Source organism: Sinohyriopsis cumingii, chromosome 10 (assembly GCF_028554795.1).
Source record: "Sinohyriopsis cumingii isolate HCF-2022 chromosome 10, ASM2855479v2, whole genome shotgun sequence".
In the NCBI taxonomy this organism is placed as follows: Eukaryota; Metazoa; Mollusca; class Bivalvia; order Unionida; family Unionidae; genus Sinohyriopsis; species Sinohyriopsis cumingii.
Window position 1 is genome coordinate 17901591 of NC_142970.1, and position 24374 is coordinate 17925964.

The 24374-nt window shown below is 35.1% G+C and overlaps 1 protein-coding gene across 1 annotated transcript in view; it reads right to left on the minus strand.

The window, feature by feature from the left end:
* Positions 1–9819, minus strand: part of LOC149789664 (uncharacterized) — a 55230-nt gene extending 45411 nt beyond the window's left edge. Inside the window, exons 1-3 of the mRNA XM_089973089.1 lie at positions 9768–9819; positions 4910–5719; positions 705–974 (exon numbers count right to left, since the gene is read on the minus strand). Of these exons, the coding sequence (XP_089829215.1) occupies positions 705–974; positions 4910–5719; positions 9768–9819 (1132 nt within the window). The remainder of the gene's footprint in view (positions 1–704; positions 975–4909; positions 5720–9767) is intronic.
* Positions 9820–24374: the final 14555 nt, after the last annotated feature.

The window sequence follows — 24374 nt, forward strand, 5'->3', positions numbered from 1 at the left end:
CACTGAATGCGTTATAGTTATTTGGATCTCTGTAGGAAGAATAATGCTCGTTATCAGGACTACATAACAAACCCACTCCATTATCTCACCCTTACCGTTGACCTACACCCCACGCAGGTTGTAAATGTTTCGAATGTATTATAATTACCTGTCTCTCTCTCTTGCAGGAATCGTTTATTGTATGATGACTATATAAATGCTCACCTGGGTTACGATATTTAGAGTTGTTCAAATTATATGAAGAATTCCAAAGGATGCAACTTTATCTAAAGGTGAACATTCCGTCCTTTTTCAACAAAAGCGGAATTTTGGAAAAATACATAATAACATAACCAGCCCTCTATTTTAATAATCATACTCTCACATCAAGATAGTTGTCGAGGGGATTAAAACCAAAACAACTGTGTATTAACGTATGCCTAAATAGACTAAAAATGTGTTTAAGAAACAAAGAATACACAATTTGCTATCGTATAACTTTAGTGGATTTGACCTTAGCTCTCCCCCACCCACTATACGAGATAAGATAGCCAAAAATGATATTTTATAGATGGGGAAAATAACTTTTATTTACTTTAAACCAAGTGGTTTGAGCGATTAGGAACATACAGATTGACATACAGAAAGACCAAGAGGTAAATATAAAATATTACAAATCTTCATACATGAAAATAAGGTATCGGACTCAAATTGAAAAGGCATACCTCCTTTATTTAAACTCCATTTAAATGTATCCCGTGATACCCTGCAGCAATGAACATGGACTATAATGCCCTCGGTACTTCTTCTGTCTGTGATGTTGACCTCCTCCCCTAAGATACGCTTAATCAGGGTTGTTTTACCCACACCCAAGTGCCCCACAACCATTATGCGAATATTGTAGACTCTTACTTCCCCATCTTTCAGCGCCTCTTTGAACAAACGAATTGATCGGGCGTCCATTCTCAAAATTTCTACTGGGATCGCTGCAGTGTCTAAAAGAGAAACATTGTTTGAACTGGTATCAGAGTCATCACATAAGGTCTCACTGGATAGTTTCGTACTTTGACACCCCCTAATTTGCAAGGTACATGGTATGAACCTAATTATCACAAGCGTAGCATTTATAATCTCACACATACGCTACATATGTAATGTGGTTTAGATTTACTTTGAGTTAGGCTTGGAAATGGGTTGGCTTGTTGGTGACTTACGTATTTACGTGTGTCTGCTAGAGCGGGAAGGGGCGTGTTAGAACCCCGGCCGAATCATAGCAAAGAGATATAAAAGTAGTACTAGCCACTGCCTCTCTTGGCGCTTAGCATTAAGAGGTCAGTGTTAGGATTGGTCGGCCTTGTCTAAGGATGATGTAACTGGAGAGGACACTATGATATATCTCTGAGACAAAATGTCCCAGTGCTAGACATCGCTTTAAACTGCTAAACTGCATATATCGTAGCGATAAGACCGAAACAAATTAGTAAAGCTACATTAAAATTACAGACCAAAGACACATATTAGATGTATTTGTGTGTCTTTTGTTCTACACTGGTGATCTCCTGCTTTTATTATTGTGATGCCAAAGGATATCAAAAATACATTGGTAGTTACCACAGAAAGACCGTGAATAATATGTCTTCTTATGCGTACATTATGTTCTTTTGCATTACTTATGAGACAGAGAAAACGATGATTTAATTGTATACATGTTTATACTTTTACTGGTACAATGATTTAACAAAACATGGAAAGAGAAAAATGTCATATAATTTTTTATATACGTTTTCGACAACAAAAACAAAAACATCAATAATAATAATAATAATATTCTGGACTCAGTACAGCGCATTATCTTTAGAAGCTCTAAGCAGTATTAAATAACACATGAAAACATTCATACCGATAAGAATACACAAAATATATATAATAAAATTACGGAACAACAAATGCCAATAATAAGGAAGGAAGAAAAATATATTAAGTCTTTAAGTTTGATTTTGTTTTCAAAATAGTGAGGTTATAAGAACACTCTTGAATGAGATCATAGTGCACTTCTATCTAAGTCCTACGGGCAATTCGGTCCAAAGAGCTGAGACTTAGTACGCAAAATAACGCTGTCAGTATGATTTCGCATAAATAGTGTTAGTGATTAAATGTTGAGTGTTCGAAAAGGAAGGCGAGTCTCTAGATGGGGTGTTCATTAGGAAATTAAAATGGATCGGAGCCAGAATTTTCGTTGAGTCTGGGTCGAATTGGTAGTCAGTGAAAGATACAGAAAGGGTCGCGATTCTCAGTTATTCGTGCCTAAATGATGACTCGAGTAGCCGCATTTTAAAATTATGAAGTTTTTGTAGTTGATGTTGAGACGAACCAGATATAAGTGAATTACAATAGTTTAGTCCTGAAAGTGCTAAAGGCATGCATTTGTTTTAATGGCATAAGCCCAATGAAAATTTGGAACGGAATGGAGCTGACGCGTTTCAACTAAAGGCATGCAACCTTGTATATGTCCATTATATGTTTGTGTAATGAGAACCTACTGTCAAGAGTGACATCAAAGTTTTTTACTGACTGTGCAAATTGAATGTTAGTATTGCTGATGACTACTATTTGAGGTAAAGGATATGAAAGTCTGTGCGTGGTGATCATCATTCATTTTCAGTTTGTTACATGTAGACCATGACTTCATGTCAGAAACGCATTATATGGTAGCCTCAGCTTCAGTTGGACAGCACGATTTGTGTATTTGAGTATCATCCGTGAGACTCTGGAGGTCGCTTTCTGCCACTTGAGAGCGGCTAGGTGTTTGTAATGAAGAGAAATGGAACGAGAACAAAGACTTGAGGAAACACAAAACACAGATCAGCTGAGCTAGAAAGTTTTCCTTTAACGCATACACGTTGTGGTTTTTGTTCACTACGTAGGATTTGAACCATAATAAGGCTGTTTCGTGGATATCAAACATATACTGAAGACGGTAGTGAAGGAATATATAATGATATATTACGTACAATGCCGCAGACAATTTCACGAGGGTGAGGATTGTAACATTTTCAGTATCAAATGCAAAACTTTTGTAAAATTATGGGCATTACCCATATGAGAGAGAAGTATTGATAACAGAGGTTAGACGAGGAAATATTGACTCTAAGCACTCAAGCAGCCATGGCGTCTGACTCGAATCGAGTTCACATGATTCTATAGCTATGACGGTTAACAACATTATTTTTTGCATCTTACCGTTCGCTGACTGCCTCTAGTACAAAATACCTGTTTGACATCACCCTTCTAGATAACTATGTCCCTTTCCTCACAATTGTAATCTCATTATACTCATTATTTGCACGATCGAAATCATATGGATAACTTTGTTTAAAATACCAGGGTCCAACGTCCTGGAACGAAGTGTCCATTGAACTTGGACATAGTGACAGAGTGATCCCATACAATAGTGTTCTAAAACTTTACCTCTTTTGGCTCTAGGAACAGATTTAGCAATGCGTCTTTACCATTCATTATTTACAGCTTGTTTTTATGTGTTAAATTACCGTATTTGCATTTGTAACATTGTCTTCATTGATGTTATTTGCGTTAACTACTACTACTACTACTACTAATAATAATAATAATAATAATAATATTATTATTATTTATAAATTTACAAGTTCTGAAACCATGCCTTAACTAATCTGACCCTTTGAAGATAAAGCTATAAAGGACGCATTTAATACTTCTCATTATTTCAATTTGTACGTTTTTTTTGTAGTATTTGCTGTTCAGTTTATATGCTAGTATGCTTTGTTTGCAGAAAATTGTAACATATACACCTTCATGATTTTCACAACATCCGGATCCATCTTTTTCATAATTCGTATTTTATTCAATACAAAATTACTAGAAATATTCATTTTAACTGCTCATCAAATCAAATTTAAGTGTACCTTAATTATGATTCTTGCCGTGTTGCTATTTTTTTGATGAATGTAATTACTTTTCCGCGATTAATATACATAAACGCTATCAATTCATTAGTACATGTAACAAACCCTTGACAAATTTCATGTTTTCAGTATATTTTCCGTATTTTGTAATACCTATAATAATTATGCTGTTACATCACACGCTAAATTCATGTTAGGTTCTTATATACCTCATTTGTCGTAAACTCTACAACCGCAGTTTAATTAAGGTTTTGTATTGTCTTGCCAATAAAGATTTTGGCGGGTATCCACTTAGGTCAACCGTTTTTAAATGTCAAGATTCCTACAATTATAATCGATAGTATGTTGGATTGTAATGATGTACCTTCTTTACGTCTCCATTCAGTAGGCGTTTATACAAAAAGCCAAGCCAGTTAATGTAAGTGCCACAACACCTTAAATATAATGTTGCAATGCATGTGTATTCACTAAAGTTTTCACGCGTAGGATTCAAAGAAACGATAAACTATACGAATAAATATATGCAATATATAATACCTCGTGTCACTTTTCAAACAGACGATTATTTGGTCATGTTTGTGAAAATAATCTTAGCAGTAGTTTTAAACAAACGTTTAAATCAACCGATAACGTATTTTTGGGATCCAATTAATACTACAAAAACCCTATACCCCAAATGCACATGCATATGAAAAATACCGTATTGTTCTGTTTAACAAGAACAGCATAGCCTACATTTATACATAAAATTCTAGATCAGCCACACCATAAAGTAAAAATAAATAACTTTATGGAAGGATTGTGCTATTGCTTCTGTCAATTAAAAGACTTCGAAAGAATGAACTCAGCGAACATGAGTAACAACGCTCACGAGTTGTTATTTCTAGTTTCCTTTTCATGAGGTCAGCGAGGTAATTGGAAACAAGTATACATTTGTATTTATCTTTCTGCGTGTCAATGTTAAACATTAAGTAAAAACTGTTGATTACCTTGTGTATCCCTCCACTCTATGCGGAATCTCGAGAGGTCATTGCTTTTGAAGCTTGTTACGATGAATTCATCTTGATTTCCTTCCAAATAAATAGCAAGAGGAAATGGGGAAATCCCTTCTTTAAACACAATTACTGGTTCTCCTTCTTGTGACACTAGGTGAATACAGGCAGGGTAACCGCAATTGCAAACATATATGTAGCCCTTGCTGTCCACACAAAGCCCCCTGGGGTTAGCTAGGTCACTATGGGTATAGGTAAACTTGTGTTTCCCAGTCTTCGTTTGATATCCGTACACTCCGGTATTCAGACCAGCATAACAAGATATGTAAACATCACACTGATCATTACTTGTACACAAGAAACCACCAAAACCTTTGTATTCGCATACCCTTCGTATGGTCCCAACCTCTCCGTCTAAAACAGAGAGAAGACACCAGCAAAACATCTGCTGGTATACACCGCTTAGTACAAGATTACATTGAGATAGTAGGGATCGCATTCCATAACATTCTTCCAGCTTTGTTTGTATTCTCCTCCCCGGTTTAATGACAGTCGATGATTCGGTTGATTCAACATACATTATTTGAACAGTTCCATCATCTAATGACACGGCAAATTCAGATTCGTTCCCATCCAATACACAGACATCCCAGGGTCTTGCCCGCAGTTTTTCGGATATAGCAATCAAAATTCCAGTATCACGGTGATACATGCGTACATTATATGCAGTATCATGGCTGTCTATCAACAAAAGACGGTTGCAGGATAAACAAATTATGGCAGTGTACCAGGGCTGAGCATGGCCACCTAGGGGATGAAGTGAGATACATTTTATCATATGTGTGGTTTCTTATGCACTGCATAATAAGAACAAAGCTATACATTGTGAGTCATTTCGACTGGTGTAATTGCTATTCATACTAAATTGGACGATATATATATATAATATGCCTCACTACTTCATATGGACACGCGGTATTGTAAGGAAATATTGGAACTAGCGTGGAAATTGGTGACCATGAAATATTTTATATATGGGAATAGGTGGCTAGGATTGGCTGATAATGAAAGTTATTTGTAGGAAAAATAATATTTTGAGAGATTATCCTAGTAGTAGCTTAAAAGAAATAGACATTGTTTTCGTGATGGAATATCAGTCCTTGAACAGTCTTGAGTTTGGAACCCTGGTTACTGATGTGTGTGATGTGATTTTGATTTTTAACGTAGCTTTAACATTTTTTCAGTCATATCGCTACGATGTCTGCAATGTGGCAGTTTATAGTGATGTCTAGCACTGGGGCATCATGCCGCAGACATGTAGCATGATGTCCCACCCAGTCACATTATCCTGACACCAGGCAGACCAGTCCTAACACTAACCTCTTAATGCTGAACGCCAAGCGAGGTAGTTGTTAGTACCATTTTATAAGTCTCTGGTATGACTCGGTCGGGGATCGAACCCACGACCTCCCTCATCCGAGGCGGACGCTCTAACCACTAGGGCACCGGAGCGGTAATGGTTACTGAAATTAGTATATGACTCTATTGTGCGAAATTAAATGCAAATATTTCAAACACATGTCCGTAATAAAATGCCACGACTCATCATTTTCTCTACACAGAATCTGTAATCCAGGTTTCGTCTACACTGACGAATATAGGTTTGATGATGAGAAGTCAGAAATGTAAAGTTATTACATTTTGAATATCATGGAGTTATTTAGGTTTACTATGGAAACTGATTTAGCACCCTGACCTAATGTCTATGATAAATACAATGAGTAAAAAAGTTTGTATGTGCCAAATAACTCTACAGTGCAGGAACACATCGAACCTCACCACCATCAATGGTACCGATGAAACAAGAGCTCTTAATCGTACACTTTATAACGAAATATGATCTACACATAGGAATTCGCTGTAGTGTGCAATTGGAAGAATAATACAAAATTAAAATATGACAAATATACATTATTATATTTAAGTCAGGCTTTTAACATATGTTTGAAAGAAGGTTTGGTAAGTAATGCATATTCCAAACATTTGCTACTACATTTACAGAAATTAATACACAGAGAAAAAACAAAAATATTCAAAATGGCACAAGCTTTCAATTTTCACGCGTATGAATATACTGCCCACATATGCATAGATAAGAAATATAGCTCGTATACATGATTAAGGCAACAATGCACACATATGCATATATAAGACATATAGCTCGTATAACACGATCAAGCAAACAATGCACACATATGCATAGATAAGAACAATCACAAGTATAAATCGCGCTTCATCTTCCTGCTCATCAATGATTTATCGAAAATGAAAATTTTAAATTCCCCAAAATCTGGAACAATATTAATTTCGTCACTCTATCTCAAAGGTCATACCTTATGTTTTCAAAAGTTCTACTTCCCTATCATTAAACCTACATACCTGATTGTGCTATCCGGTATGAATATGAAACAGAACCGACCGGATGACTATAAAGCTTAAAAGAGGTGTTAAGTTGATAACGAATGTACTAGAAACAATTGTTTTAACCCATATTTATCTCAAATGTAATCCACTTGCCTGTTCATGTATCTTTAAACTGAGGTTAGGATTAATAACACTATTTAAATTGAGGAAGACTAGTGGAAACTATTTATTTTATACAAACAAGGCTCAAAGCTAATAACAGAATTTAAACTGAGCAAGTCGAGTAGAAAACGTTTTCTTCATAATCTCCAATTTAGTGGTTGTTGTGGTATTATCATAACAGGATTTTAATATGGTGACACTTTCATCAGTCTGCTTTGCATAAGGTCTAATGTAGTGGTTGTTGTGGTATTATCATAACAGGTTTTTAATATGGTGACACCTTCATCTGTTTGCCTTTCATGATGTCTAATTTAGTGGTTGTTGTGGAATTATCATAATAATTTTTTAATATGGCGACGCTTTCATCTGTCTGCCTTTTATAAGCTCTAATTTAGTGATTGTTTTGGTATTATCATAACAGGTTTTTGATATGGTGACACTTTCATCTGTTTACCTTTCATAATGTCTAATTTAGTGGTTGTTGTGGTATTATCATAACAAGTTTTTAATATGGCGACGCTTTCATCCGTCTGCCATTCATAAGGTCTAATTTAGTGGTTGTTGAGGTATTATCATAACATGGGTTTTAAATGGTGACACCCTCAGCTGTCTGCCATTCATAATGTCTAATTTAGTGGTTGTTGTGGTATTATCATAACAGGTTTTTAATATGGTGACACTTTCATCAGTCTGCTTTGCATAAGGTCTAATGTAGTGGTTGTTGTGGTATTATCATAACAGGTTTTTGATATGGTGACACTTTCATCTGTTTGCCTTTCATAATGTCTAATTTAGTGGTTGTTGTGGTATTATCATAACAAGTTTTTAATATGGCAACGCTTTCATCTGTCTGCCATTCATAATGTCTAATTTAATGGTTATTGTGTTATTATCATAACAGGTTTTTAATATGGTGACACTTTCATCTGTCTGCCATTCATAAAGTCTAATTTAGTGGCTGTTGTGGTATTATCATAACAGGATTTTAATATGGCGACACTTTCATCTGTCAGCCTTTCATAATGTCTAGTTCAGTGGTTGTTGTCATATTATCATAACAGGTTTTTAATATGGCGACACTTTCATCTGTCTGCCTTTCACAAGGTCTAATTTAGTGGTTGTTGTGGGATTCTCATAACAGTTTTTTAATATGGTGACACCTTCGTCTGTTTGCCTTTCATAATGTCTAATTTAGTGGCTGTTGTGGTATTATTATAAGAGGATTTTAATATGGCGACACTTTCATCTGTCTGCCTTTCATAATGTCTAGTTTAGTGGTTGTTGTCATATTATCATAACAGGTTTTTAATATGGCGACACTTTCATCTGTCTGCCTTTCATAATGTCTAATTTAGTAGTTGTTGTGGTATTATCATAACAGGTCTTTAATATGGCGACACTTTCATCTGTCTGCCTTTCACAAGGTCTAATTCAGTGGTTGTTGTGGGATTCTCATAACAGTTTTTTAATATGGTGACACCTTCGTCTGTTTGCCTTTCATAATGTCTAATTTAGTGGCTGTTGTGGTATTATCATAAGAGGATTTTAATATGGCGACACTTTCATCTGTCTGCCTTTCATAATGTCTAGTTTAGTGGTTGTTGTCATATTATCATAACAGGTTTTTAATATGGCGACACTTTCATCTGTCTGTCTTTCACAATGTCTAATTTAGTGGTTGTTGTGGTATTATCATAACAGGTTTTTAATATGGAGACACTTTCATCTGTCTGCCTTTCATAATGTCTAAATTTGAGGTTGTTGTGGTATTATCATAACAGGTTTTTAATATGGCGACAATTTCATCTGTCTGCCTTTCAGTTAGTTATTCAGTCCGTTGATGCTCTTAAGTCGATGAAAGTTAAAGTTCTGTTCTAGATATTACGGACTTTATTCTCCTTCTTCGTTTTCTTCGTTTTCTTATTCTTATTATTATTATTATTATTATTATTATTAATATTATTATTATTATTGTTATTATTATTACCATTAGTAGTAGTAGTATAATTATTATTATTATTATCCTCATCATTGTTATAATTATCACGAACTTTGTCATATTCAATATATCAATTATATTAGTATTGGCTTTCCAGGAGAATTATTAGTAATTAATCACAATGTAACATAAATCTATCATTTAAACCATCACAAGTCAAACTATTGATAATAAGGATAACACGTGTTGTTCTCTAGCCACCTAAGGAGATCGTTAAAATAAATGTGAAACATATTATTGATTAAATAAGCGAATAATCTGTTACACTACCTGCTGGTTCCAGATTGCCAAGTCTGACAAGTTTAATGTCATCATCTGCCATAGCTGCAGCTGCTGTTCAGGCTGCTATTCTGCTGCTCTTCCAGGACAATTGTTTTCACTTTTATTCAGTAACAGTGATTCTGACATGACGTAACTTCATAACCAAGACAGTCTATAACAGTGATACTGACATGACGTGACTTAATAAAACAATACAGTCTATAACAGTGATACTGACATGACGTGGCTTCATAACACAATACAGTCTGTAACAGTGATTCTGACATGACGTAACTTCATAACACAATACAGTCTGTAACAGTGATACTGACATGAATTGACTTCATAACACAATACAGTCTGTAACAGTGATTCTGACATGACGTAACTTCATAACACAATACCGTATGTAACAGTGATACTGACATGAATTGACTTCATAACACAATACAGTCTGTAACAGTGATTCTGACATGACGTAACTTCATAACACAATACAGTCTGTAACAGTGATTCTGACATGACGTAACTTCATAACACAATACAGTCTGTAACAGTGACTCTGACATGACGTAACTTCATAGCACAATACAGTCTGTAACAGCGATACTGACATGACGTAACTTCATAACACAATACAGGCACCAGGCTTTAGATGCAAATTATTAGCGAACTAGTAATGATCCTAAGAAATATTATTTTACCTGGACAAAAACACTGTCAATGGTGAATCTTTTCAAATGTTAAAGTAGACGCTATTGCTCAAGGCTTTTGTTTGAAAAAGAATATTAGTTTGCAAAATTATTTACATATGTATCGGCTGATCAATCAGAATATCAGATTCACACCTATAAGATTCTCATTAATTCTGAACTGAATCTTGAAATTAAGAGATTTAGTATCAGGCAATGTCAGTACAGAACCGAAAAGTCAAACATGATTATCCCGCCTGAAATTATCTAGATTGTAAATTCATACAGAACCAGAGCTGTATATCCTGGCCGTGATTAAGCGCTACTAAGACCGTACATGCATGCAGAATCAAAAATTGTATATCCTGCATGAGACACTCCACCACCAAGACTTTAAAAGCATACACAGCCAGTGCTGTATATCATGACAGATGCACAGCACTACGAAGACTAAAATCATACACAATCAGTGATGTATATCCTGCATGAGACACACAACCACCAAGACTCTAAAAGCATACACAACCAGTTCTGTATATTTTGACAGAGACAAACCACCACCAAGACTGTAAACACAATAGTACTACCGAAACTGACGAAGACCGAGCTTTGTAGATTCTTCCTTAGCCGTGGGTGTCTCTAGCTTTGTTTAACGATTTATCAAACATAGTGTATCATATCGCCCCTCTCAAAAGTGTATACATGTGCATAGTTCAAAATAATCGTCTCGCCTGGTCCTTATGGAAAAGACGTTGCGCGTCTAGTGGAGATGCCATTTCCTGTCTGCGTTATCAAGGTTTCAAAGACCAAAAACGTGACCAGCTATGAAAACTGTCTTTATATTGAAATAAAGCACATGTCGAGGAGAGTACAAAAATATAAAGCAGGAGCAAGAACAATACTTAAATACAAAGATTGTGGTGGAATAATTAAATTGGGTGTCACTTATATTCGTCCATGTAGCATATTTTGACCGGATCGCAAAGGGTAAATTTGAACATTAAAGCTTAGTATAACAAATATAGTTGCCAAAGGTTTTTTGTTTTGCAAGTAAGTTAGCAGGCGTTGTGTGGACCATTAAATCAAGCAGCAACAAATATTTTGCAGGTAATTAAAACAGTGAATTAAGGCTATTAGTTTTGAAAGAAATGTCATCATTATGTATATATATGTGTGCCATGGAAATTCATTCTCTGTATCTAAGATTATGAAGACTGATGATACAAAGTGAAGAAAATTAAATGTTTACTTTGTCATGATTGATCAACAAACGAATGGAGTCATCAGCAGTAAATACAAATATTTAACCTCTGTTTACATATAGACGGAAAATAATGTGAAATAAAAAAGTTATTATATACAAATGTGGAAGGACCGCAAACATGAACTCCACATTTTGGGTCACAACTTTATAAAATAATTATATCTTTACAATCAGTTAGTTGAGTAACACAAAATTACTCCAAATACGCTCTGCTGGAAAACGACACTAGAGAGTTAAATTGTATAATCAAATCAGGTACGAAGTGTTACAAAATGATGCACGCTAGTGTAATGTTTAAAAGACCGTAGATGACCCGTTGAAACAGCAGTTGTACTGGATAATGTTTGCTGACCGAGGCCAAGACGAAACAGAGAACTTTTAGAACGCCCTTTCTAGCCACATTATCGTGTTATGAAATATTACCGGCAAGCATTCTCAAATGCCCATATGTGTGTGTGTCTGTGTGTATGTGTGTGTGCGCGCACGTGTGTGTGTGTGTGTGTGTGTGTGTGTGTGAGTGAGATGTTTTGCAAGGCAATGCTGTTCACTCGAAATTAGTGAACCTTAGCTTTGTTCTTGAATAATCTAGTTTTAAACACCACAGTTCCATTCAACTGGTTCCTGTTTAACTCCTCTGCTTTATCAGCTTATCGATAGGATGATATAGTCAAATCTCGACCAGAAGTATATATATCCGACAACTGGTTCAATAATTGTTCCTGAGATCACTTATTGCTTAATATGTTCATGTAATATGACTTGTTTCTTTTTGCATGAATATATATCCTATGTTGCACGACCTCATGTCCGCTTTCACCAGAAACCGTCTGGCTATGACGCCGAGAATATGAATGCGATGGGGTGATAATTGCGTGAACAATTCTGACAAAGACTGCAAACACTTCCGATTATAAGTGTAGAACATGCTATAACTTCTTTCTAAAGTGTCATAACATGTGTATCAGAAATATTTGCAGATACACTTTATAAATGGCTTAGATGTCCGAGTACCTCAGACCCTGATCTGTACGACAATTCAAACAGAGGGCATTCCCAGGGTTCAGATTTCGTCATCGTATCATCATTTCCTTTTCTGATATCGTCACTTACCTAGGATGATGGTGTAATTTTATGAAAACAAGTTTTAAAGGCAGTTTAGCCCGTGCCTTATATGATGTGTGCATACAATCATCAGATATAAACTTCTATAAGTATGCGAAATAAAACGGAACAGACAACTAAAACAATGTTTTCACGATTTCAGCTGAGGTTGACTATGTCCCTGGCTGTATTGACTAGCTAGGTAATTCCGGCCAGATAGGAACACTAATGAGAAACAATGATTAATTTCAGATGGAAAAAAATAATTTGAAAAGTCATTTGATTTCTCATGAATTAATGTGAAATTTCATTCTTAATATATTTAGTGTGTGTCCCATGCACCCGTTCAACCCTCTTTTTCTCATCTACTTGGACTGTGTATTAACTAAAATAACTGTCACTAAACTGAAAGGAAAATTAAAATACACAGAACTGCTTCATCAATGTATGTATTGCAAGTACCCACTTGTTTTGGCGGAAATGCTTACTTGTTTTGGTCGGAATTGCTTACTTGTTTTGGTCGGAATTACTCACTTGGTGTAGGCGGAATTATCCACTTCGTATTTGTAATTAACCCATTTAAATTGATTACATAAAACAACCTTTGGTCTTGTATTTATAATTTTCTCAAATGTTACTTTAAAAAACCCTGCAATTACAAGTTACAAGAATGTTGACTCCTTACACGAAGTTGTTCATTTAGCTCACACTTTCATCGACAAGGCAAAAATGCCTCTCTAAGTCTAGGTCCACAGCTTGACTTAAATATGGGTAAAAAAATGCACCACTGTTCAGTTGCATCCAAATATTTCGCTCATACTGACCATTCTAGATGTTTAAAATGTTTTAAGGTATAATGTACATATACAATGTAATTTGTTAGGAAAATTTCGAATGTCATGACAGCGTACCCCCACCCACTCGGATTGTTTATCATTTTTTCATCTACATAACTTTGAGTATTATATTATCTCATGTTTGTCTTTCTTTTTAGAGTCGAATTAGGTATTTTTTGTTTACGGCATTATTTTATGCTGACGTTGTTACCCTGACAAACTTAGTTTTATCTCAAATCTAGATCGTCTGTAATTAGGCTAAGTATAGTTTCCTTTGATAATATGTGTAAGACTATGGTTACACTTTTCTTTTTATCTCATCTAGCATGCCTGTAATTTAGACATTATTGTGATATTGTGTGCTTCTTGCATGCCTGTAATTTAGACTTTATTGTGATATGGTGTGCGTCTTGCATGCCAGTAATTTAGACTTGATTGTGATATTGTGTGCGTCTAGCATGTCTGTAACGTAGACTTTATTGTAATATTGTGTGCGTCTTGCATGCCAGTAATTTAGACTTTATTGTGATATTGTGTGCGTCTAGCAAGCCGGTAATTTAGACTTTACGGTGATGCTGTGTGCGTCTACCATGCCTGTAATTTAGACTTTATTATATTGTGTGTGTCTAGCATACCTGTAACTTAGACTTTATTGTGATATTGTGTGCCTCTAGCAATCCAGTAATTCAGACTTTATTGTGATATTGTGTGCGTCTAGCATGCCTGTAATTTAGACTTAATTGTGATATTCTGTGCGTCTTCCATGCCAGTAATTTAGACCTTATTGTCATATTCTGTGCGTCTTGCATGCCGGTAATTTAGACTTTATTGTGATATTGTGTGCGTCTAGCAAGCCAGTAATTTAGACTTGATTGTGATAATATGTGCGTCTTGCATGCCTGTAATTTAGACTTTAATGTGATATTGTGTGCGTCTGTCATGCCTGTAACTAAGATTTTATGGTAATACTGTGTGCGTCTAGCAAGCCTGTAATTTATACTTTATTGTGATATTGTGTGCGTCTATCATGCCTGTAATTTAGATTTGATTGTGATATTGTGTGCGTCTAGCATGCCAGTAATTTAGACTTTATTATGATATTCTGTGCGTCTAGGATGCCAGTAATTTAGACTTTATTGTGATAATGTGTGCGTCTAGCATGCCTGTAATTTAGACTGTATTGTGACATTCTGTGCGTCTTGTATGTCAGTAATTTCGACTTTATTTTGATATTGTGTGCGTCTACCATGCCTTAATTTTGACTGTATTGTGATATTCTGTGCCTCTAGCATGCCAGTAATTTAGACTTTATTATGATAATGTGTGCGTCTAGCATGCAAGTAATTTAGACTTGATTGTGATAATGTGTGCGTCTAGCATGCCAGTACTTTAGACTTTATTGTGATATTGTGTGCGTCTAGCATGCCTGTAATTTAGACTTTATTGTGATATTGTGTGCGTCTAGGATGCCAGTAATTTAGACTTGATTGTGATAATGTGTGCTTCTAGCATGCCAGTAATTTAGACTTTATTGTGATATTGTGTGCGTCTAGCATGCCTGTAATTTAGACTTTATTGTTATATTGTGTGTCGTCTAGCATGCCTATAATTAAGATTTTATGGTGATATTGTGTGCGTCTAGGATGCCTGTAATTTATACTTGATTTTGATATTGTGTGCGTCTAGCATGCCAGTAATTTAGACTTGATTGTGATATTGTGTGCGTCTAGAATGCCAGTAATTTAGACTGTATTGTGATATTATGTGCGTCTTGCATGCCTGTAATTCAGACATTATTGTGATATTGTGTGCGTCTAGCATGCCAGTTATTTAGACGTTTTTGTGATAATGTGTGCGTCTAGCATGTCAGTAATTTAGACCTTATTGTGATATTGTGTGTCGTCTAGCATGCCTGTAATTTAGACTTTATTGTTATACTGTGTGTCGTCTAGCATGCCTATAATTAAGATTTTATGGTGATACTGTGTGCGTCTAGCATGCCTGTAATTTATACTTGATTTTGACATTGTGTGCGTCTAGCATGCCTGTAATTTATACTTGATTGTGATATTGTGTGCGTCAAGCATGCCAGTAATTTAGACTTGACTGTGATAATGTGTGCGTCTAGCATGCCTGTAATTTAGACTTTATTGTGATATTGTGTGCGTCTAGCATGCCAGTAATTTAGACTTGATTGTGATAATGTGTGCGTCTAGTATGCAAGTAATTTAGACTTTATTATGATATTCTGTGCGTCTAGGATGCCAGTAATTTAGACTTTCTTGTGATAATGTGTGCGTCTATCATGCCTGTAATTTAGACTTTATTGTGATATTGTGTGCGTCTAGCATGCCTGTAATTTAGACTTTATTGTGATATTTTGTGCGTCTAGCATGCCTGTAATTTAAAACATGATTGTGATATTCTGTGCGTCGATCATGCCTGTAATTTAGACTTTATTTTTTATATGTGTGCGTCTAGCATGCCTGTAACTTAGGCTTTATTGTGATATTGTGTGCATCTAGCATACTTGTAATTTAGATTTTGTGACGACTTATGTGTATCTGGCGTACCTATAATTTAGATTTTATGGTGATATTATATGTATCAAGAATGCTTCTAATTTAGCGTTTGTGTTACTTATGTGTAGCACACCTTGGACAACCAATGCTGATCATTCCTCATCGAGTAATATCAAGAGTCATTAATTTTGTTTTGTTTTATGTATTGTATTTACTTTATCGTGTCCCTCGAAAGTAATGATGCTCTACTAAAACTACAGCAACTTCCCTGATATTAAGACAGCTTTGTTAAATTTATTTTTGTGTCGAATATTGAATCTATTTCTGTTATTATTCAACTTCTTCAATATATCGAACTTAGTATTGTGTGTTTGATTTAACATGTTCGCAATATATATGTAAGTGCGGTATAAATATATAGCTTGACCTTGAACTTGATATCCTGGATAGAAGACATTTAGCGTATCATAATGCACGGATTTATTGCTTACTGTATTTGTATGGGAAAATATAAACAAGCTTTTCAGAAAAATACTGCAAGATCTTGTGATGAATGAAGGAATTAAACATATCACATTTGTAAAGAATTATAAATTAAATTACCAGTCCCATACAGTATAAATGCAATCAGAATTGAACTAAAGTTCGTAGCTGTGTACTTGTATATTCAGGCTAGTGACAGAGTCATTAGTTTTGCATATATGTAGCAAAATGACCAAGTTTCATTTAGGATCAACTAGAATTTCAGATTAATATGTGTACAGTATGGCTTAATTACATTTAGGACCAGTTAGACGTTCAGTTCAATATGTGTACAGTATGGTTTATTTTCATTTAGAACCAGCCAGATTTTCAGTTGAAAATGTGTACAACATGGCTTAATTTCATGTAGGACCAGCTAGACCTTCAGTTGAACCTGTGTACAGCCTGCCTTAATTTCATTTAGGACCAACCGAAATTTCAGATGAATATGTGTACAGTATGGCTTAATTTCATTTTGGACCAGCTAGACTTTGATTTGAATATGTTTACAGAGTTTAAGGGCAAGTCTCGAAATAGGAGAAGCAGTAATAATAACAATATTTTACTACCGGATGGATGATCGACAGTTGGACAACAAGCAGTTTCATATAATCTTCTCACCTATGACAAGTTCAGGTAAAATTGTACAATGATTCTACATCTGAATTTTGCATAGAATTTATTTACATTGTTACGTATATTTTCTGTAGTATCATTTTCGTTTGGTCAAGAGAGTTTGCAAAGTTCTGCCATGTTATGTATTTAAAATTTTAAAATGCAGAGGAAACAATCAATCAATGGAACAATTTTGTTTTTATTTGTAAAACGTCTTCATTGGTGGAGCACGGCATTTACCATATGTGTATCAGACAATCTTATTAATCCATTGTTACACTCAAAGTACAACATAAATTGTAAAATAAGCTAACGTGGCACAATAATTATAATAATAATAATACCTTTTTCTCACAGCTAGATTCTACAGGACAAATTTTTAATTTGTTTTGTTTTTAATTATTTTTTTATTTTTGTTATTCACGGTGTGTTATTCATGCAGGAACTGATACCAATGCTTCTGAAGCTTTCCAGTTCTACGTCAGTATTGCTAATAGCAAACACTTATTTTTTAAATTACACCCGAAATAATTTTCGGAACATTACAAGTATCTGATGATCTCACGAAAAGATCATAATACTTAAAAACACTGCAAAATAAAATAATAATAAATAAGGATTTATTTTAAATATCCGATCTTTTTACTGATCCAACCAAAATTTCATTGGTCCTGATAAAATCAATAATAACCAGTCGATTTTCCCATTCAAATTTGCTCTTCATTTATATCAAAGACGCCCGTATGGTCTTAATATCGCTACCTAGTTTAAACAGTTGTAATATGTTTCTAATCAACACAACTTTACACAACAGGTACTAATAAGCCTACACTTTGAATTCTTTCCATGCAGTAAATCAGGTTCGTCTTAATGTCATCTACAATCTTGATATTATAAAACCCAATAACTAAGTTTTACAAGAAAGAAATAAGAAACAAAACATGTAAATAAAGTAACATTTTCTGCCATACGATCAACTCACGATCATGGTCAGACTTGACTCGTTGTAAAACTGGTAAAATACATGATGATTTATGTAACAAGTACGTGGAAAATCCAATGCAATTCAGTCTAAAGATTTGTGCCAATCCCAGTCAATTAGGAAAAGATAACATTGGAAATAAGTATTGATTTTATTGGAATCAAACTTATCGGATATCATGACAATACATTACTATTTAGCAACTTTTGTTATAGCCTGACTAAAAGAAGAGGCATGATATTTTTTACCGGCTTGGGAAGGAAAATGAAGTTGTTAGAGAGTTAATAAATTTAGGTAATCACATAAAGTCATTAGAGTGTTTGCAAGCTTGGATAATCAAATGCAGTCATTTTATTGTTTACAAGATTAGGTCACCACACAGTCATCAGAGTGTTTACAAAATTTGGTAATCAAACACATAATGACCTAGTTAATATAAATGGATCTCATTATGAGACGTACGTGGGGCGGCCTTTGTGACATATATCACAGTAATAAGGTCTTCATTGCTAGATAACATCATGTTGCTAGCATCGGACAATCCAGAACATTACGAAATGGATATTCTGATTTTAATCGCAAGACCTGATCTAGCAATCAAGACTGAATTACTATGACAATTATATGCCTGTCATACTCAAATCAATTTTCATATAAATATACTGAATTAATATGACAATTACATGCCTGTCATACGCAAATCAATTTTCATTTTAATATACTGAATTACTATGACAATTATATGCCTGTCATACTCAAAGCAATTTTCATATAAATATACTGAATTACTTTGATAATTATGTATTTGTTACAAACATTTGTATTTTAAGATACCCAAAAGAAAATGAAAAAAAACAACAGAAATTCCTTATCATTTAAAAGCTTAACAGAAATTCCGTATCATTTAAACGCTTCTGTAACATACAATTCATCTTAAATCATAAACCAAATTTAATTTTTTGGACAGCTGATATCAGCATGAATGTTAGCTTTATTTTATGAGATCATGTAACACATTCACTTTCACTACTATCACTTAATAACACAAATCACTCTTTCCATGGGAATAGCATACCCATATATGTGATATACAGCTATTGGGCAGTTGTCAAACGTTGCATTAAGGAACAATCAACAGCTGGGTAACTAGATAAGTTACAATTTAAGGCCCGTCTGTTAGTATTTTGAACTGTTCTTGGCAAGACATAGAGATGATGAAATGGAGACCTGGCGTGATAACGGCATCATTATTTTCACATTTGTTTACAGTGAGATGAATCAATTGCTGCTACTTGTAAAATAGAATCCTACTTATTTCCAGTTTTGTGCCAATCTGGCAACGAAATTGTTGTTTGTCTTTGTTTATTTGTAAGCAGGACATCTGGAGGAAAAGTAATTCCCCTCTCATATGAGAGTACAATAATATGAATCCAGTAAACAATATTATCATTTTCCTTCTTTGGGGCTTTGACAGAAAAATTCTTGCTCGTTCTTCATCCTTGGGTGGAATATTTATAGGGATGTTTTAAGTGTATATTTCAAATTGGATTCCGCTGGGCAAAATTGGTAAGGAACTCAGCAGGTCATGTACAATATTAAAATGTGTAGATTTTGCTCATTTATCAATATTGTCTGGGTCATGAGAATACAAGTCACTATTCCAAGTATGAACAAAACCAGATTAGAAAATTAGGGTTTACTGAATTATATCAAGCTCGTTCAATGAAATGCAATATCTTCTCGTAACTATACCTCCCACTTGCTCATTATTCAATTTATGTCAGATCGTGACAATATTAAATTAGAAAGATTGGCAACACGTTTGGGCATTACATTAAATATTACCTCAACAATATGTAAGGATTGTGTTCATTCTTAAATTTGTCTGAAATGATACAAGTTTATGTTCCAAGTCATTGATAAACGACAACCCATGCTGGGCCATGATATAAGCTCCTTTGACCTAATGGTCTGTTTAGCTAATCATTGATGAAAAAGCTATTTTGAATGAAAATAATTTTTAAGACTTAATGAAACGACACTCTTGAATACTTGAATAAAGCATCAATCCAAATTACAAAACATCTTTTTCCTTATGTCAGTCATATTTTTCTGTGAGATTTGGAATATGGTTCCATACAACTTTCAGCAACTAAGAAACAATGATGTGTTAGTATAATATAACCATTGTGAGATCAATACCAACTGACATCAACCACTGGAGCAATATTGTAACCCGTATCAGAACCTCTCTCTCTTTCTCTTTCTCTCTCTCTCTCTCTCTCTCTCTCTCTCTCTCTCTGTAATTCTCCACTGGCTTATTTCTCAGACCCTTCATAACTACTTGTGTATTCTCGCTCTCATTCTCTCTCTGTAATTCACTCATGATGTCGGATATGTTATACCACAGGTACAGCTCACAACTGTTTTGATACCAGAATTTAGTGATTATGACAGATACAAGCATATTGCCAAATCTTACCTAAAACATTTATATAGTAGTGAACTTACATAGGTAGGTCAGATTTATGTTTTTACATTTCGACCTGTTAAATTGGAGTTTTAAGAGATAGGTAGGAAATAATTATGTTTATACATATGGACCTTTTCATTGGAGTTTAAAGAAATAGGTTATTTCGATTTATAAGTCCCATCTTCTACATCTTCCATATTGATTTAACAAGGTGTATATATGTCAGATTCATGATTATCCACTGTAAAGGAGTATAAAGAGCAAGACTTTAAATAAAAGAACCATACAAAATATGTCCGGCAGAAACGAAATATAAGGTATGAGAGAATCACCTAATTATGACTAGTATTCTAGTTTTAAAATTCTTAGTAAATTGAATCTTAAAATATGTTACCACTGACTTTGCTAATGTTCCGTTGAGTAACACCCATTTTTTATCCAATGCTCAAATAACTTGCCAATGGCATTGCTAATGTCCAGTGGATAACACATCTTTGTTATTTAATGTTTAAATACGTTGCCACTGATATTGCTAATGTCCAATGGATAACACGTGAAAAAGAGGATTTGTTGCAAAATCTGAACTTGTATACAACTTAATGTCATTTCGAGTTCGAAGGAATTTTCCTGCCAATGTAGAACATAAAATATATCCAAAACAAAGTAATAAGCTTGGAATAAGTAATGGTCACAATGCTGCCATGGAAAGATGTTTACATATATATTTATAATGTGATCATTATTAAACATTGCTGAGATGAATCTTCATTAACGATTTGGTTGAAATGTAATACCACATGTAGAAGCGACCGAGTTCACAGTTTTGTGAATTAACAATGCCTCTCCTACATTGAACAAGGGTCATAACAATATACACTCCTTTCCTTATATTACATTGATATAATCAGCAATACAGAACACATAAGAATATCTGAGCTAAAGATCAAACGTCTCACATTTAAGACGCAAACCTTAAACACGAAAAATTTAGATCAAGGGTCCAAGTGCCGAAAAATAAGTTAGATGTTACCATCACAAGATATCTGGGATATGTGATGTGATGTGACGTGATTTTGATTTTTAACGTCGCTTGTGGCAGTTTATAGTGATGTCTAGCACTGGGGCATCATGCCGCAGACATGTAGCATGATGTCCCACCCAGTCACATTATCCTGACACCAGGCCGACCAGTCCTAACACTAACCTCTTAATGCTGAACGCCAAGCGAGGCAGCTGTTAGTACCATTTTTTAAGTCTCTGGTATGACTCGGCCGGGGATTATCTGGGATATGTAAGAACCCTTAATGATAACATATGACAAAAGGTCACTTAATTAGAAGCTATAATCATGACATATCATGACCAAAGGTACAGGTATTGACAAGAGAGTTGCAAGCCACATTTATATCATGTCTGAACTAAAGGTCCATGGGCTGGTAATTATCTCTAAGCCATTATTGTGATTTGTCTAAAATCAAAATCCTAGGGCTGAAAATGAGCTCTGAAGACACAATCGTAATCTATCGTCAACCAAAACCATTGGGCTGACAATTAAGACTGAAGCCATATTGTGTCATTAAATTGAGGTATACACAATGAATCTTGGAAGGTATTGGTTGGCTATTGTATATATTTAATCATTTCTTGTAATTGACTCATAGTATTTCCATTGTTTCCAAGGAATTTTTAGGACTTCGTGAACAAATCTTATTCTAATAATTAGGAAGAAGCCTGTTCTAAGCACTCAAAACAGCGAAGGATATTTACTGCTAAGCAAACAGATTTTATCATTGGCGTCAGCTGAACGCGAATGTTTAACATCCGTCCCGTAACTCAGAAACTGCAGGTAAGGATGAAAGCTGATGTGGCTGATACTAGGACGTCATATCACCTCCCATTGCTTATTACCGCGTCATGCCTATTACTGTGGCATTCGAGCGTATGACAAAACCACTGTCATCATGTGTCACCTCTTAATACTGAGTTACATCTTTGCAATCACACTTAGCTACCTACCTACATAGCTATCTACAAACCTACATACATACACGTGTTTTGGAAAGTCCACGTTCCCACTGTGGCCCTTAATTAGTTTCATGATGTGTCCGTCACGGTAAGATCTTCGTGATCGTCGTGGATTGACCACGCTGTGGCTTGTTGCGGGTAAAGTTGTATAACCTCAGTTGTTGGTTTTGTTCTTATAGGGTTCAACGCCATTTTTTAGCACAAGATAGGCTATACCTGGCGGCCAGTATAAATGATGCAGGAAGAAACCAACGAGCTTCTACCGGCAAGCTTTCCACTTATCCACATTGGCCGAGCCCGAGAGTAGAACCCGGACAGACAGAAATGAGATAGCAGTGATCCGTAGCTGTGAGCGCTTTAGACCAGTCGGCCACTCGGGGCCCCATATTGACTCAGACGTCGTAGCAAATGGACTACAATGCATCCACTACAGCGATTGCAGTACATAGTGCAGGTTCCTCTTTTAACGTTGTACACAATGCCATTTATCAGAGATTACAGATTTTCCGAACAAAGAATATGGGGACAGTTTAGATGTTTGACAACATATACAAATTGTTATAGTAATTTTAATAATATCAGCGAGAGTGTATGTTTGTGTGTGTGCATGTGCGGTTTAGATTTTTAACGTAGCTTTAACAATTTTCAGTCATATCGCTACGATGTCTACAGTGTGGAAAATTATATTGATGTCTAGTGCTGGGGCATCATGCCGCAGACATGTAGCATGATGTCCCACTAAATCACATTATCTTGACACCAGGCCAACCAGTTTTACCACTACCTCTGAATGCTGAGCGCCAGGAGAGGCAACTGTAAGTACCATTTTTATAAGTATTTGCTATAACACTGCCGGGGATCGAATACACGACCTCCCGTATCCGATGCGGACACTCTAACCACCAGGCCACCGGAGCGGTATGAGAGAGATTTTGCTTTAAGGAAAATAGAGGAAGAAAGAAAGAAAGAAAGAAAGAAAGAAAGAAGAAACAAAACAGCGTATGTCTTCCCTGGTTTGACTCTAGCAATCGTTTTGACATGTTCCCACACAAAGAAATATATACAGTGCTATCCAGTATGCGGCTACTGCTAGGCCAGACTGTTTAGTACATGCAACCCATATAAATGCGTCCGTGCGTAACCATTTCTCAGAAACTAGAGACGTATTTACTTTTCCAATTTACCTATTGTTTTTAAGCCGGTTCAACGAGACACGTGATGCCACATTCTATACACAATAGCTTAATAAATTTACTTACAATAGCTGGTTGGGTTATCTAAGGAGTTCTCATGTAATATTATGTAAACCGCTGTTTATTAGTTTTATTTTTTGTGTGCGTTTAGTATTTTGGTGCAGGGCCGTAGAGAGCGATCAAAGACCCTGACGTAAGAAACACCCGAGCCTCTCCTAGTTCTTATTAAAAACAAAATGTTTCTTTTATAAAAATTAAAAAGTGTTGTTCAGGCATGGCCCCCTTGTGGGCCAGGATCCCGGGTATATCATTATTATGCTCCTTATCATTTTGTGAATTATCCGTGTTTGATAGATTCGTTAACATTTAATTATATATCTATTTCATGTGT